The sequence below is a fragment of the Oncorhynchus mykiss genome, chromosome 6 (genome assembly GCF_057628025.1).
Source record: "Oncorhynchus mykiss isolate SJ-2025 chromosome 6, ASM5762802v1, whole genome shotgun sequence".
NCBI lineage: Eukaryota > Metazoa > Chordata > Actinopteri > Salmoniformes > Salmonidae > Oncorhynchus > Oncorhynchus mykiss.
The window spans coordinates 76,256,768-76,272,312 of NC_143027.1; the positions used below are offsets into that span (position 1 = coordinate 76,256,768).

Below are 15,545 nucleotides of genomic sequence, written 5' to 3' on the forward strand. Positions count from 1 at the left end.
TCACCAAAGCCCCATATACTACCCACCACTGCGACCTGTACGTTCTCGTTTGCTGGCCCTCGCTTCATACTCATTCGCCAAACCCACTGGCTCCAGGTCAACTACAAGTCTCTGCTAGGTAAAGCCACGCCTTATCTCAGCTCACTGGTCACCATAGCAGCACCCAACCACAGCACGCGCTCCAGCAGGTATATCTCACTGGTCACCCCCAAAGCCAATTCTTCCTTCGCCTGCCTCTCCTTCCAGTTATCTGCTGCCAATGGCTGGAACGAACTGCAAAACTCTCTAAAGCTGGAGACTCTTACCTCCCTCACTAGCTTTAAGCACCAGCTGTCAGAACAGCTCACAGATCACTGCACCTGTACATAGCTCATCTGTAAATAACCCATCCAATCTACCTCGTCCCCATACTGTATTTATTTACTTATCTTCCTCCTTTGCACCCCAGTATCTCTACTTGCACATTCATCTTCTGCACATTCTATCATTCCAGTGTTTAATTGCTAATTGTAATTACTTCGCCACCACGGCCTATTTATTGCCTTACCTCTCTTATCCTACCTCATTTGCACATGCTCTATATAGATTTTTCTACTGTATTATTGATTCTATATTTGTTTATTCCATGTGTAACTCTGTGTTGTTGTATGTGTCGAACTGCTTTGCTTTATCTTGGCCAGGTCGCAGTTGCAAATGAGAACTTGTTCTCAACTAGTCTACCTGGTTAAATAAAGGTGAAATAAATGTTTTTTTAAATTCCTCTGGGGGGGAGAGGTGCCAGACTAGAAGTGCCTGTCTGCCTGGCTGGATGGATGGCTGGTGGAGCCCAGAGAGTAACACACTGTTACAGCATTGCAGCATTACTGCCTGGTGTCACTTCACATAAAGCCTGGCTAATTCTGCACCAGGAGCAGTTTAGAGGGGCTCTGATCTCAGATTAAGAGACGCACAATCCACTTCCTTGACATCAGCAGCCTGGTTATCCATTTAAATTGTTATGAAAGCTCAGCACAGCCAAGTGCCAAGCGAACCAGATGCTGGCTTCATGTTTGTGTGTGTGTGTGTGTGTGTGTGTGTGTGTGTGTGTCCATGTCAGTCACTGTGTGTGTGTGCATGTTGTTTGTGTTATGTGTGCGTGCATGTGTGACGGGTCGTTCCATGGGCAGGCGGAGGGTCCGATGGCATAGGGGGCAGAGCAGGGCTTGTAAGAGGGAGCTGAGGCCAGACCAGATCAATCCAGCATGTGTAGGCAGATGTATAGGGAATCTCCCAGGTGGCCACAGAGCCCCAGTGTTGTATGATGTAATGTGTTAATACACAGGCAGCATTACGTGCATGGTGCAAAGGCCATCAGGTTTATGACAAACACATTGGCTCACTGCTAAAGTGTTGACTATTAGAGCTAACAGGCAAGGATTATGGAAATATTCAGGAAAAGCATGAGACGATTCATGGTTGAGTTTCAGATGCTAATGATCTGATGTGTTTCTGTGAACCATCGAGGACTCCAATCTATCTCATATTCCTTCTATCTAGAACATGTATGGTGTTCTCACTCCCAATATCGAAGACAGCAGCAAGAAAAAGCTTTTGAGGCAATATCTCCAGCCTTTCAATAAACTTCTGTAATCCAATTCACTGATGCAATAACCAAGACTTGTTAAAGGCAGAGCCATGCAATTACTGAATATAATAGGCCCCGGGATCAATAGAGCCAGGATTGAGACTCCAGTTTCCAATATCTAGCGAGGCAGCAGAGCATAAAGCTACTCAAATGATAACATCACAGTGGGCCCGTAATCAACATTTCAAATGTGTAACCATCTCGAATCCATTTCTACATAGATCATTACTCCTGTCTAATTTGATTGGAAGGGAGAAGTGATACCCACCGCTGAGTGGAATTGAATCCCGGTGTACAGTATCATACTCTCAAAGGAGAGCAGTCAATCCTCCCTGTCAGGATGGGTGTTTTAACAGGAGCACACCAAGGTCATCTTATCTCATTCTGTAAGTGCAGAATAATAACACACCAGCCATCTACAGTAAATATCCAATGTTATTTTATCTGTTACATATGACGTTTTGGTTGATTTTGATACACCAGCCATCTACATATCCAATGTTATTGTATCTATTGGATAAGCATATTGGTTTATTTTGATACACTAGTCATCTAAGTATCTAATATTGTTTTATCTATTTGAATAAGCATATTGGCTAATTTAAAGATGTTCTCTGAGTTTTAGTATACCAGTGAGTAAATAGCCAGTAGTGTTTGTGTAGAGATGACTCAGTGTTCTGCATTATACAGTTGCAAGAGAACTGGATGTTTTTTTTTACAATTACCGTTAGCCTCAATTGTCTATGCAGAATGCAGTTGTATATATTTAGCTGCTGTTAAAGTCACTCATTCATTATGGAGCCAGATCCATTTTGGCTGGTGCTGGTACAGCTTTCCCTTCCAGTGCACCCAGAGCCAAGGCCTGTCACATTAACTTGATTAATACAGCGTTACAGTAGAGAGAAATCTCATTTTAGTGTGAAATTACACAATTCAAAGTGGAAAGTCACTTAAATTTCCCCCCAGTTCAGGTTACAAGAAACAATACTTCACACACTCCAATCCTTTTTTTTTCATTAGAAAAAATAAATAATCTGTGCTCTGTCTGTGGTTACACTCAGACATTCTTCTATATCGCTCTCTACACGCACGCACGCACAAGCACACACACAAAATGTGGGCTGAAGTACAATGCCATCTGCGCCGTAACACTGGAAACAGTTGCTCCTTTTGATCAAATGCAAATGAGCTGCTTGGCTGTTCTATCAACTCTCCTGCCTTCCCCCTACCACCAACCCCCACCCAGCCAGTCCAGCCACAGTGGGCTTTCACAGCTTGGGCTGAATGATCTCTGAACATCTTGTGATGGTGTGGCCTCCACTCGCCTCACCACAGAGGGCCTCAGCCATAGAAGTAGAGTAACTAGATTGGGTCAAAAAAAAGCCCCTTTGACCATAGCACATTGAGTTGCATGGGGATGCCGGTTCTAGTAATTATATTTCTTTGGCCTCAGCAGCCCCTGGACATGGAGGATGGATGCACTAAGTTTTAGCAAATTTGTTGGCAAATGAAACATCTCCCTTTAAGACTCTATGAAAGCTTTGTAGTTGAGTCAGTCTGTGCAGTCCCGGCTGTACTGTATCTGCATGACTGAGTAGCATCACCATTGAGCTAATGAGTTAAGAAACAACAGCTTTCTCAACCATGGAGAAAGATGTGATGTGTAACATTACAAAGGCATCTGTTTTCATCTTCTCTATGGCAATACTGTGGTTGCTTGGTACATGGTTGAGAGAGCAGGCTAGATCAGTCTCTCTTTAGACAGCACTCTGGTACACTAAACAGTATGAGATTGCTCTGTTTTGAACTATTGTGGATGGATGATGGCTATTTTTGGTGCACTTCTCCCTAATGACAGGGCAGGAGAGAGGGTGGAGGTCGACTACACTGGTATATTTAGCACACAGTTGAATCCTCAGTCACCAACGCTCAGAGGGACATGAAATGTGAGTTCGGCAGCTCATCAGAAGTAGTCCCAAACCTACTCTATGTGTCCTTACCATAACATACACAGATCATTCAGACACTTCTAAAGTCATGCCAAATGACATTCAAGGCATTGGAACTGCCAGGCAAGACAGAGAGTGGTTTTGTGAGTGATGGCGCGTGTTTCTCCTCAGGCTCCTTGATCATGTCTTGGAACACGAGGGAAAACAGGTGTTTACATCCCTAATTTTCTGACACCTCACCTTGGCTTGGCTTGCTGAGTCCTGTCAAACTAGACACATCACAAGGCTTTCAGAACTTGATTAATCTTACTATCAATCTATGCAGGGTCTTGCTTCAGTATGAAGCTATTAAACAGCAATACAACAAAGCCTTACTCAATGTTAAAAACAAGTGTAGTCTATAATTTACTATAGCTTGTCTGCCGGTCCACTGTCAGACAAATAGTAGTTGTTATCTTTGACATCTGATTCATTGACTTCCCTACATCTTCAATGTTGGCCTTGACATGATCAGTACGTAGAGAAGGGATCAGAACATGGAGAAGGGATCAGAACGTGGAGAAGGGAGCAGAACGTGGAGAAGGGATCAGAACATGGAGAAGGGAGCAGAACGTGGAGAAGGGATCAGAACATGGAGAAGGGATCAGAACGTAGAGAAGGGAGCAGAACATGGAGAATGGATCAGAACGTAGAGAAGGGATCAGAACATGGAGAAGGGATCAGAACGTAGAGAAGGGATCAGAACGTAGAGAAGGGAGCAGAACATGGAGAAGGGAGCAGAACATGGAGAAGGGATCAGTATGTAGAGAAGGGATCAGAACGTAGAGAAGGGATCAGAACGTAGAGAAGGGATCAGAACGTAGAGAAGGGATCAGAACGTAGAGAAGGGATCAGAACATGGAGAAGGGATCAGAACATGGAGAAGGGATCAGAACGTAGAGAAGGGATCAGAATGTAGAGAAGGGATCAGAACATGGAGAAGGGAGCAGAACGTAGAGAAGGGATCAGAACATGGAGAAGAGATCAGAACGTGGAGAAGGGATCAGAACGTGGAGAAGGGATCAGAACATGGAGAAGGGAGCAGAACGTGGATAAGGGATCAGAATGTAGAGAAGGGATCAGAACATGGAGAAGGGAGCAGAACATGGAGAAGGGATCAGAACGTGGAGAAGGGATCAGAACATGGAGAAGGGATCAGAACATGGAGAAGGGAGCAGAACATAGAGAAGGGATCAGAACATGGAGAAGAGATCAGAACATGGAGAAGGGATCAGAACATGGAGAAGGGAGCAGAACGTGGAGAAGGGATCAGAACATGGAGAAGGGATCAGAACATGGAGAAGGGAGCAGAACGTAGAGAAGGGATCAGAACATGGAGAAGGGAGCAGAACGTGGAGAAGGGATCAGAACATGGAGAAGGGATCAGAACGTAGAGAAGGGATCAGAACATGGAGAAGAGATCAGAACATGGAGAAGGGAGCAGAACATGGAGAAGGGATCAGAACATGGAGAAGGGATCAGAACATAGAGAAGGGATCAGAACATGGAGAAGGGAGCAGAACGTGGAGAAGGGATCAGAACATGGAGAAGGGATCAGAACATGGAGAAGGGATCAGAACATGGAGAAGGGATCAGAAAATGGAGAAGGGATCAGAACATGGAGAAGAGATCAGAACGTGAAGGGATAGATGAGAAAAGTGGAGAAGGGATACTTACATCACCACCACCAGCGACATCTGCCATGTTCATGTAGTTGTTGTTGTTGGCAAACTGCAAGAGAGGAGAACAGATCATCATTATACCTCTGGCCTCGTATCAAGATTATGCCAAATCAGTGTCACAGAGATATTTCCTTTCACAGATCCATTCAATTAGTGTCACTTGCGTTTACGTTTTTCACATTTACGTGTTGAGTTTAGTCCTAGTTGTTTCTGCTTGGGTGACATTGCTTTATTGTCACATAGTAGAAATATGTATTTTGAGAGGCTGTAGCCAATTCACTGCAAGGTAATGAAAATCTGGAATCTGGAATAATGAAATTCATGCTTTATGGGATGGTAATTAAGCATGGGTTTGCATCACAAAGCAAAGTATCAAGATGCTCTGGCAGGTTATTAACTTCAAGTAACCCAAGGGAGGAGGATGCTGCCAAGGAACTAAAAAAAAGATGGTGGGAGAGTACCAATAGGACATGGAGCGGTTGTGGTTTTTTGGATTGGTGAAAGGCAAGGATGAATGGAGGGGATAAGTGTAGCTAGATGAGCTATTACAAAATGTGTCCTTTAGTTTAGTTAAAAAATAGCAACAGCGCTGTGTTTTGCGTTCATGACGAGCCCCCTAAACCCACACACATAGCCCTCCTAGCAAAATGGCTGCCACTTCCTTTCTTCGGATACACAAGCGTGCTGACAGGTAGGAACAATGGGACACAGAATGAAGAATTATGCACTAGCAGCTGGGCTCTAGAGCACAATGCACCTCTCTGTGACCAGGCTACAGCAGCAGCATAAACCCCACAAACTCCTGCCTACACCGGGCAGGGAGGAAGAGGGGAAGAGGTTTGTGTCTTCATGAGTCCTCCCTCTGTGAGACACTTTCTCCATTTGCACAAAGCACTGGAATAATCTCATTTTGTGTAATTATTACAAAGTCATTCTAGTGAAATATTATGAAAGTGGAACAACTCAAATATAGAGGGAGAGAAAAAATGGTTTCTTATCTTAAGCGGAAGCCAAACAATAGTGGAAACAAATTAAGATCAGAGCGAGATGAGAAGTGCATTAATTTATTTTCCACTCCTTTGTTTTTTTCTCCCCTCGTTTTCTTGTGAGTGGTTAGTATGCGAATGTAATTACCGAAAGAACTGCGGCTAATCAACTACGAATGGTATCCATTAATTAGCCTATGCCTTGGAGAGAGAGCGTGTAGAATCAGCAGCAATGTTAACAGCGTAATGCACCAATGAGAAGGGAAGCCACAAGCCCCACTAGCAGTTGGCAAAGCAGGTGGTTTGATACATTCAACACAACCCGTTTGTAGACCTCTTTACCTGGAGCTGTCCCACTGAACTGCATCTGAGCACTGGGGTTCACACACACACACACACACACACACACACACACACACACACACACACACACACACACACACACACACACACACACACACACACACACACACACACACCACAGAGAGTTGCAGATAACCTCAACTGTGAAACCTCTGTCAATAAGGAGCGGTCCTCCCTTCCCCCTTCTGTACTTTCAGACCTGACATGGCCAGGGTATTCTATGGTCAGGAATTCTGAGAATCACACACAGACACAGACACACACACACACACACATCTGGCATTCTGAGCAGCACTCGGCTAGTAATTAACCTCAACGCAGTCTGGGCTTATCTGTGAAGTGTTACACTGTCCCCTTCTTCTTTTAGATTACAAATTGAAGCCTCATAGATATCTCTCTCTATTGAAACACAGGCAACATTGTATTGATGTGGGAAGATATAGGAAGGTTTTGTGCAGTGCTACCTCTGTTCCTAACCCCCCTGGGTTTTTTCTGGTAAGTGAGACGTTAGGGGGTGAACAAACAATAGCTCTGGAACCAAGAGAACTCTGAACATTGTGGGAAATGGAGAGGGAACATAAGGATCTAAGGAGGTGAATACATCATTTTGTTGTTATTGTGGGCTTTCTAATGACAAGAACTGATGCGGAGGTAGGCTATGTTTTCCCAGAGCATGCAGGTAGTGTGTTGGTTGTCAGTGTTTAGTTATTCATTAACGTCATCAACATCCAACTGTTTCCCAATGCAATTACTACCTGCAACATACAGATGCAGGATCTTAATTTGATCACTCTTTTTATGCTGAATATTTTTCTGTGCCGCAGAAAATGCAGACGAGCTTCATGATATACACAAATTCACTGAAAACCAGCACTAACACGTGGTTATATTAACAGTATTCCACTTTTCATGTAGCCTCATTTTGACCAGCTAATAGCCTAACTACCGATCAAGCAACATTATGGACTAAACATTAAAATCCTGTTGCACAGGATTATTTTGCGGTGACAATACAGGTCAAATTAAGATCTGTAAACTACCGCCTCTGTGGTGTGTGCTCCCAACACATGGTGAATTTATACCTCAATAACACAAACGCCAGCCTCTAAGGTGAGACAATAGGAAAACAACCAACAACAATTGATGCTGGCCTGAGTTCCAGTAAATTAGCTTCAATGAAAACACTGCAATAAGAAAAGGCCATTAATTAGTATTGTGAAACTCTTTAGGAAGACTGCCCCATTTCCATGAGGTGTGTTTTTATTGTGCTTCCAGTTCCAGGGCACATTGGGTACAAGTCCAACTCTCCTCTGAGAACTAGACTGTATCCCAAATGGCACCCTATGCCCTATGTAGTGCACTACTTTTGGGCCCTGGTCAAGAGCAGTGCACTCACTATAAAATGAATAGGGGGCCATTTGGGACACAGCCTAGTCTCTTACCAACACCATTGGAAATGGTCCCCAGCCACCAGAATCAATCTTGACCATTAAGAGCTCTACCCTACCGTGGCAGTCGCTTGGCCACATCCTCAGTGGACAGCGAGTAGCAACATGAGCGGATCTTGTTATTGTTATATTGTTGCTCCCAATTCATTTGGTGGAAGGCTGGCGTTTAATGTTCATGTTTCACGGCCGGCTCTGATTGAGTCAAATGCCAGATGAAATTAAGTGTGATTGGAAGGACTGTGCAGCTGATGGCAGAGCCTGCACTAAAATGGGTCAGAGCAGACAATAAGCGCTCTGTAATTAAAATGATGAGATGAGCAGGATGGATGAACAAACTCTGCCTGCTTTCAGTCCTCGTTAGGACAAAACCAAACCACGCTATGTTACTCAGGAAGCTTTTTGGCAGCAGTGAAATCTGCCACTGGTGGAACTAAGATTGTCTGGGGTATTATCACCCGAACATGACAGAGTAAATGTTACAGAAATGTTATCATGGGGTGTTCTTACAGGAACCAGGGAACTGGGGGTGAAAAATCTGTAGGAACATAAGAGCACAGCAGCAACAGGCCAGGCAAACCTGTTACAAAGCATTAGACAGCCCTGCACATTCAAGCTCCAAGCTCAGCATGTTTGGAAAAACAAGTGATGTCTCTCTTTCCCTCTCCCAATCTCTCTTTCTCTGTCATTCTCTCTCTATATCTCCTAAAGGCTCTATCTGGCAGAGGGGAACAAGCAGCAGTAGAGTAGAGTAGAGCTTTAAATAGCATTGGGATAGAAGGCTTTTATAAACAGACTGGATCCATGGCCAAAGGAGCTCTGTGTAACACGAGCCTCGAAGGTGTGAGAGAGACAGAAACGGCAGAGCAAACACACTGACTGGCCGGCCATCTACCTAGTGTTTTCACTCCCAGCCACTTCCTCTCTATCTGCACCAGCAGCAAATTTCTTTCTTCAATAAATGTTTCAGAGAAGAGAGAATTAAAGAGCTTACATGATCCTGATCCTGCCGTGAAAAGACTGAATAGGATGTACTGTCTGAGAAAACACTCATAGAGAGAGACAGAAAAGCATTAAGCTTTCCTCACATTGAATCAGATGAAGAGATTAATTTAATTTCTCTCTGTGTTTTGAGAAGGGAAAGAATACCCAATCCTTTGCAATTGGCAGTCTTCTCTCACATTATAGTGCTATGATGAGCTCTTGTGAGAGCTGGAAGAGGAGGAGGGGAAATTGTGGCTGTTTACATCTTCATTTGCTGAGATGCATTTGTTTTCTCCAAGTACTGTAAATACCATAGTAGTTCATTGGATTGTTTTTATTTGGAAAGTCTTTCCACTACAGGTCGACCGATTAATCGGAATGGCCGATTAATTAGGGCCGATTTCAAGTTTTCATAACAACCGGAAATCTGTATTTTTGGATGCCGATTTGGCCCATTTTTTTTTTACGCCTTTATGTAACTAGGCAAGTCAGTTAAGAACACATTCTTATTTCCAATGACGGCCTAGGAACAGTGGGTTAACTGCCAGAATGACAGATTTTTACCTTGTCAGCTCGGGGATTCAATCTTGCAATCTTACAGTTAACGAGTCCAACGCTCTAACCACCTGCCTCACGAGGAGCCTGCCTGTTACACGAATGCAGTAAGAAGCCAAGGTAAGTTGCTAGCTAGCACTAAACTTATCTTATAAAAAACTATCAATCAATCATAATCACTAGTTAACTACACATGGTTGATGATATTACTAGTTTATCTAGCGTGTCCTGCGTTGCATATAATCGATGCGGTGCGCATTCGCGAAAAAGGACTGTTGTTGCTCCAACGTGTACCTAACCATAAACATCAATGCCTTTCTTAAAATCAATACACAGAAGTATATATTTTTAATCCTGCATATTTAGCTAAAATAAATCCAGGTTAGCAGGCAATATTAACCAGGTGAAATTGTGTCACTTCTCTTGCGTTCATTGCACGCAGAGTCAGGGTATATGCAACAGTTTGGGCCGCCTGTCTGGTTGCGAACTAATTTGCCAGAATTTTACGTAATTATAACATAACATTGAAGGTTGTGCAATGTAACAGGAATATTTACACCCGTTAGATAAAATACGGAATAGTTCAGTATTTCACTGAAAGAATAAACGTTTTATTTTATGATTTTTAAGTAATTAATTAGCATTTTATTGCATGACATAAGTATTTGATCACCTACCAACCAGTAAGAATTCCGGCTCTCACAGTCCTGTTAGTTTTTCTTTAAGAAGCCCCCCTGTTCTCCACTCATTACCTGTATTAACTGCACCTGTTTGAACTCGTTACCTGTATAAAAGACACCTGTCCACACACTCAATCAAACCTCTCCACAATGGCCAAGACTAGAGAGCTGTGTAAGGACATCAGGGATAAAATTGTAGACCTGCACAAGGCTGGGATGGGCTACAGGACAATAGGCAAGCAGCTTGGTGAGAAGGCAACAACTGTTGCCGCAATTATTATAAAATGGAAGAAGTTCAAGATGACGGTCAATCACACTCAGTCTGGGGCTCCAAGCAAGATCTCACCTCATGGGGCATCAATGATCATGAGGAAGGTGAAGAATAAGCCCAGAACTACACGGCAGGACCGGGTCAATGACCTGAAGAGAGCTGGGACCACAGTCTCAAAGAAAACCATTAGTAACTCACTCCGCCGTCATGGATTAAAATTCTGCAGCGCACGCAAGGTCCCCCTGCTAAAGCCAGCGCATGTCCAGGCCCGTCTGAAGTTTGCCAATGACCATCTGGATGATCCAGAGGAGGAATGGGAGAAGGTCATGTGGTCTGATGAGACAAAAATATAGCTTTTTGGTCTAAACTCCACTCGCCGTGTTTGGAGGAAGAAGAAGGATAAGTACAACCCCAAGAACACCATCCCAACCATGAAGCATGGAGGTGGAAACATCATTCTTTGGGGATGCTTTTCTGCAAAGGGGGCAGGACGACTGCACCGTATTGAAGGGTGGATGGATGGGGCCATGTATCGCGAGATCTTGGCCAACAACCTCCTTCCCTCAGTAAGAGCATTGAAGATGGGTCATGGCTGAGTCTTCCAGCATGACAACGACCCGAAACACACAGCCAGGGCAACTAAGGAGTGGCTCCGTAAGAAGCATCTCAAGTTCCTGGAGTGGCCTAGCCAGTCTCCAGACCTGAACCCAATAGAAAATCTTTGGAGGGAGCTGAAAGTCCATAATGCCCAGCGACAGCCCCGAAACCTGAAGGATCTGGAGAAGGTCTGTATGGAGGAGGGGGCCAAAATCCCTGCTGCAGTGTGTGCAAACCTGGTCAAGAACTACAGGAAACGTATGATCTCTGTAATTGCAAACAAAAGTTTCTGTACCAAATATTAAGTTCCGCTTTTCTGATGTATCAAATACTTATGTCATGCAATAAAATGCTAATTAATTACTTAAAAATCATACAATGTGATTTTCTGGATTTTTGTTTTAGATTCTGTCTCTCACAGTTGAAGTGTACCTATGATAAAAAATGACAAACCTCTACATGCTTTGCAAGTGGGAAAACCTGCAAAATCGGCAGTGTATCAAATACTTGTTCTCCCCACTGTAACTGTTTGGTATAGTCAGCGCTGGTTTGGTCAACATACAGTCCAGATTCACAAGAGCATGAACAGAGAGAAAAGACATCGAAAACCAAATTTTGTAAGAATAAATCAAGTATTTTTTCCGCTCAAGTCTTGGACTGTAAAATTCCATACTAAATTTAATACATAGGGTCTAGAATCTTCCTTTTCCATCTGCACTTTAGACTATTCAATTCCAAAGTTGACTCTCATGAATAAATCAAAATGAAATGACCTCACAATAAGTGATTGGCTATGTAAAAAAAACAATGTCTACTCTGTGATGGACGAGACACAGAATGAGCAGAATATAGGCTACTTAGATTATACAATACAATCCAAAGCCATCAGTATCAGTACCTGCTTGACAGCAGGTAAGCACCTTGACTGTGTTCCTCCTCCCTCCTCCTCACAGAAACACCAAAAACTAATTCAATCTAGAACAGACATTTGCCAGAAACATATCAGCTGCTGACAAGCAATTTTACAGTTCAACTATGAGCTCAGTAATCACAGCATAGCCTCTGTTCTCCGGGACACGATGCTTATGCTAATGTATTCTCCAGTCCAGTCATCTCTCTGTAAGAAGGATAAAACACCAGTCAACTTGCAACTACACTACGCCTCCAGTTCAGTCCAGAGTGTAACCATAAGTAATTTGCTCTGTTGTTTTTATTTATTTTAATATTTCCATTACGATGCCAGCCACTGTAGCTTTGGCCCTTTCATTTAGCAGAAGGGGAGGAGACCAAGACTAGCGATACAAACGGAACACTTTCCTTTCCGCACAACCTCCACCAGGCCAGTTGCAGCTTGGGTAAACACTAATCTCTGATTCCCTGGGTCCTCCTCACCAAATACATGCTCATTTACCACCCAATTCAGGGTAAACAGTCTGCAGCTGGACCCTCCTGTGATTATAGGGGCTATTCACCACCAGCATGCCCCCATACATGCAGTGCCAAGCTGACACATATAGATATATATATATATATATACCTCACTATGTGTTCGGCAGTCAATTTGTAAAGCGACTCCAGTGCACAGCGTGTCCACACAGTCAGCTCACAAGCTGTGTTCTGATCTGCAGGAGGAATCGATCCGTAATTCAGTTTAAAGCTAAAAATCATTACTCCCACAGCACAGCAGACTGTTCCCTCCCATAAGAACTAACTGACTGCTGGTCCAGGACTACACAAGAAGTAACATTAAAGTGAATTTCTTTCTCTCTGTCTGTCTGTCTCCCATCTTTCCTTCTCTCTCTCATTCTCTCTACCTCTCTCTCTCTGTCCCTTACACTCTCCCCCCCTCTCCCCCTTACTCTCTCTCTCTGTCCCTTACACACTCTCTCTGTCCCTTACACACTCTCTCTGTCCCTTACACACTAGGCTTGGGCGGTATCCAGATTTCCATACCGACCATGTGCCATCCCGGAACATTCTGTAATACCAGCAGTGAACACAATCCCACTGAGTCTCTATAACCCGGGGGGCGGCAGGTAGCCTATTGGTTAGAGCATTGGGTCAGTAACCGGAAGGTTGTTAGATCGAATCCTCAAGCTGACAAGGTAAAAATCTGCCATTCTGCCTCTAAACAAGGCAGTTAACCCACTCTTCCTAGGCTTTCATTGTATATAAGAATTTGTTCTTAACTGACTTGCCTGGTAAAATAAAAAAATCCAAAGGATAGCAATGCTAACAAGTACATGTACAGTTGAAGTCGGAAGTTTACATACACCTTAGACAAATACATTTAAAAACTCAATTTTTCACAATTACTGACATTTAATCCTAGTAAAAATTAGCTGTCTTAGGTCAGTTAGGATCACCACTTTGTTTTAAGAATTTCAAATGTCAGAAAAATAGTAGAGATAATTATTTATTTCAGCTTTTATTTCTTTCATGTTCAGAGTGGGTCAGAATATTACATACACTCAATTAGTATTTGGCTCCAAAAGCCTTCCACAAGCTTCCCACAATAAGTTGGGAGAATTTTGGTCTTCCTCCTGGCAGAGCTGGTGTAACTGAGTTAGGTTTGTAGGCCTCCTAACTCGCACAAGCTTTTTCAGTTCTGCCTACACATTTTCTATAGGATTGAGGTCAAGGCTTTGTGATGGCCACTCCAATACCTTGACTGTGTTGTCCTTAAGCCATTTTGCCACTACTTTGTTAGTGTGCTTGGGGTCATTGTCCATTTGGAAGACCCATTTGCGACCAAGCTTCAACTTCCTGACTGATGTCTTGAGATGCTGCTTCTATATATCCACATAATTTTCCGCCCTCATGATGCTATCTATTTTGTGAAGTGCACCAGTCCCTCCTGCAGCAAACACCTCCACAATATGATGCTGCCACCCCTGTGCTTCATGGTTGGGATGGTGTTCTTCGGCTTGCAAGCCTCTCCCTTTTTCCTCCAAACATAACAGGTGTCATTAGGGCCAAACAGTTCTATTTTTGTTTCATCAGATCAGAGGACATTTCTCCAAAAAGTATGATCTTTGTCCCCATGTGCAGTTGCAAACCATAGTCTGGCTTTTTAATGGTGGTTTTGGAGCAGTGGCTTCTTCCTTGCTGAGCGGCCTTTCAGGTTATGTCAATATATGACTTGTTTTACTGTGGATACAGATACTGTCCTTTGATGTTGTTCTGGGGTTGATTTGCGCACAAAAGTACATTCATCTCTAGGAGACAGAACACATCTCCTTCCTGAGCGGTATGACGGCTGCGTGGTCCCATAGTGGTTATACTTGCATACTATTGTTTGTACAGATGAACGTGGTACCTTCGGGCGTTTGGAAATTGCTCCAAAGGACGAACCAGACTTGTGGAGGTCTACAATTTTTTTTCTGAGGTCTTGGCTGATTTATTTTGATTTTCCCATGATGTCAAGCAAAGAGGCACTGAGTTTGAAGGTAGGCCTTGAAATACATCCACAGGTACACCTCTAATTCACTCAAAGTATGTCAATTAGCCTAGCAGAAGCTTCTAGAGTCATGACATCATTTTCTGGAATTTTCCAAGCTGTTTAAAGGCACAGTCAACTTAGTGTATGTAAACATCTGACCCACTGGAATTGTGATACAGTGAATTATAAGTGAAATAATCTGTCTGTAAACAATTGTTGGAAAAATTACTTGTGTCATGCACAAAGTAGATGTCCTAACCGGCTTGCCAAAACTATAGTTTGTTAACAAGAAATTAACAAGAAAAACGAGTTTTAATGACTCCAACATAAGTGTATGTAAACTTCCGACTTCAACTGTAACATCGCATAGAGAATGCTAAAAAGATTATTGCGAACATTTTATACAATCTCTGACCTAAATTATTTGCAGGACAGACATCCCAGTTCATAAAGTTATACAAATAAATGCTACTCACAGTTTGTTGCACGCACAAAACAAATAGACAACATGGCTCCTGGAGGGTTTTTCTGCTGTTACCAATCTTAGCTTGATTTTGGAAGAAGATAACCACTTAGCTAGATAGTTACTAAACTAGCTACTAAATTAGCAAATCAAAAGCACAACTGCATAGCATTTAAAACATTTTAGACAGTTAACTTAATAGTTATAAGATATCTAGCTGGCAAACATATAGTTGTGAATTCCATGCTGTAACTCTGGCGCATGATGCACAACAGTGAGTGACTCACAAGGCTCCAGTCTCTCATGTTGTGTGCTTGTAAACAATCACCACATGACTGAGGACTATAATGAAAAATTACGTGACAGGTGAAATGAAGAACACGATCTTCTTAATCTTCTAACGTATTGCACAAGTTGACCGTAGGTATTTACTTAAAAAGTAGCTACAAATATTTAAATGTATTA

At 42.9% G+C, this 15,545-nt stretch overlaps 1 protein-coding gene across 1 annotated transcript in view; it reads right to left on the reverse strand.

Annotated features, from left to right (window-relative positions):
- The window catches only part of LOC110526602 (TOX high mobility group box family member 3-like), a 64,517-nt gene that overhangs the window by 21,181 nt on the left and 27,791 nt on the right, over positions 1-15,545 (reverse strand). The window contains exon 2 of the mRNA XM_021607704.3: positions 5,290-5,343. Within this exon, the coding sequence (XP_021463379.1) occupies positions 5,290-5,343 (54 nt within the window). The remainder of the gene's footprint in view (positions 1-5,289; positions 5,344-15,545) is intronic.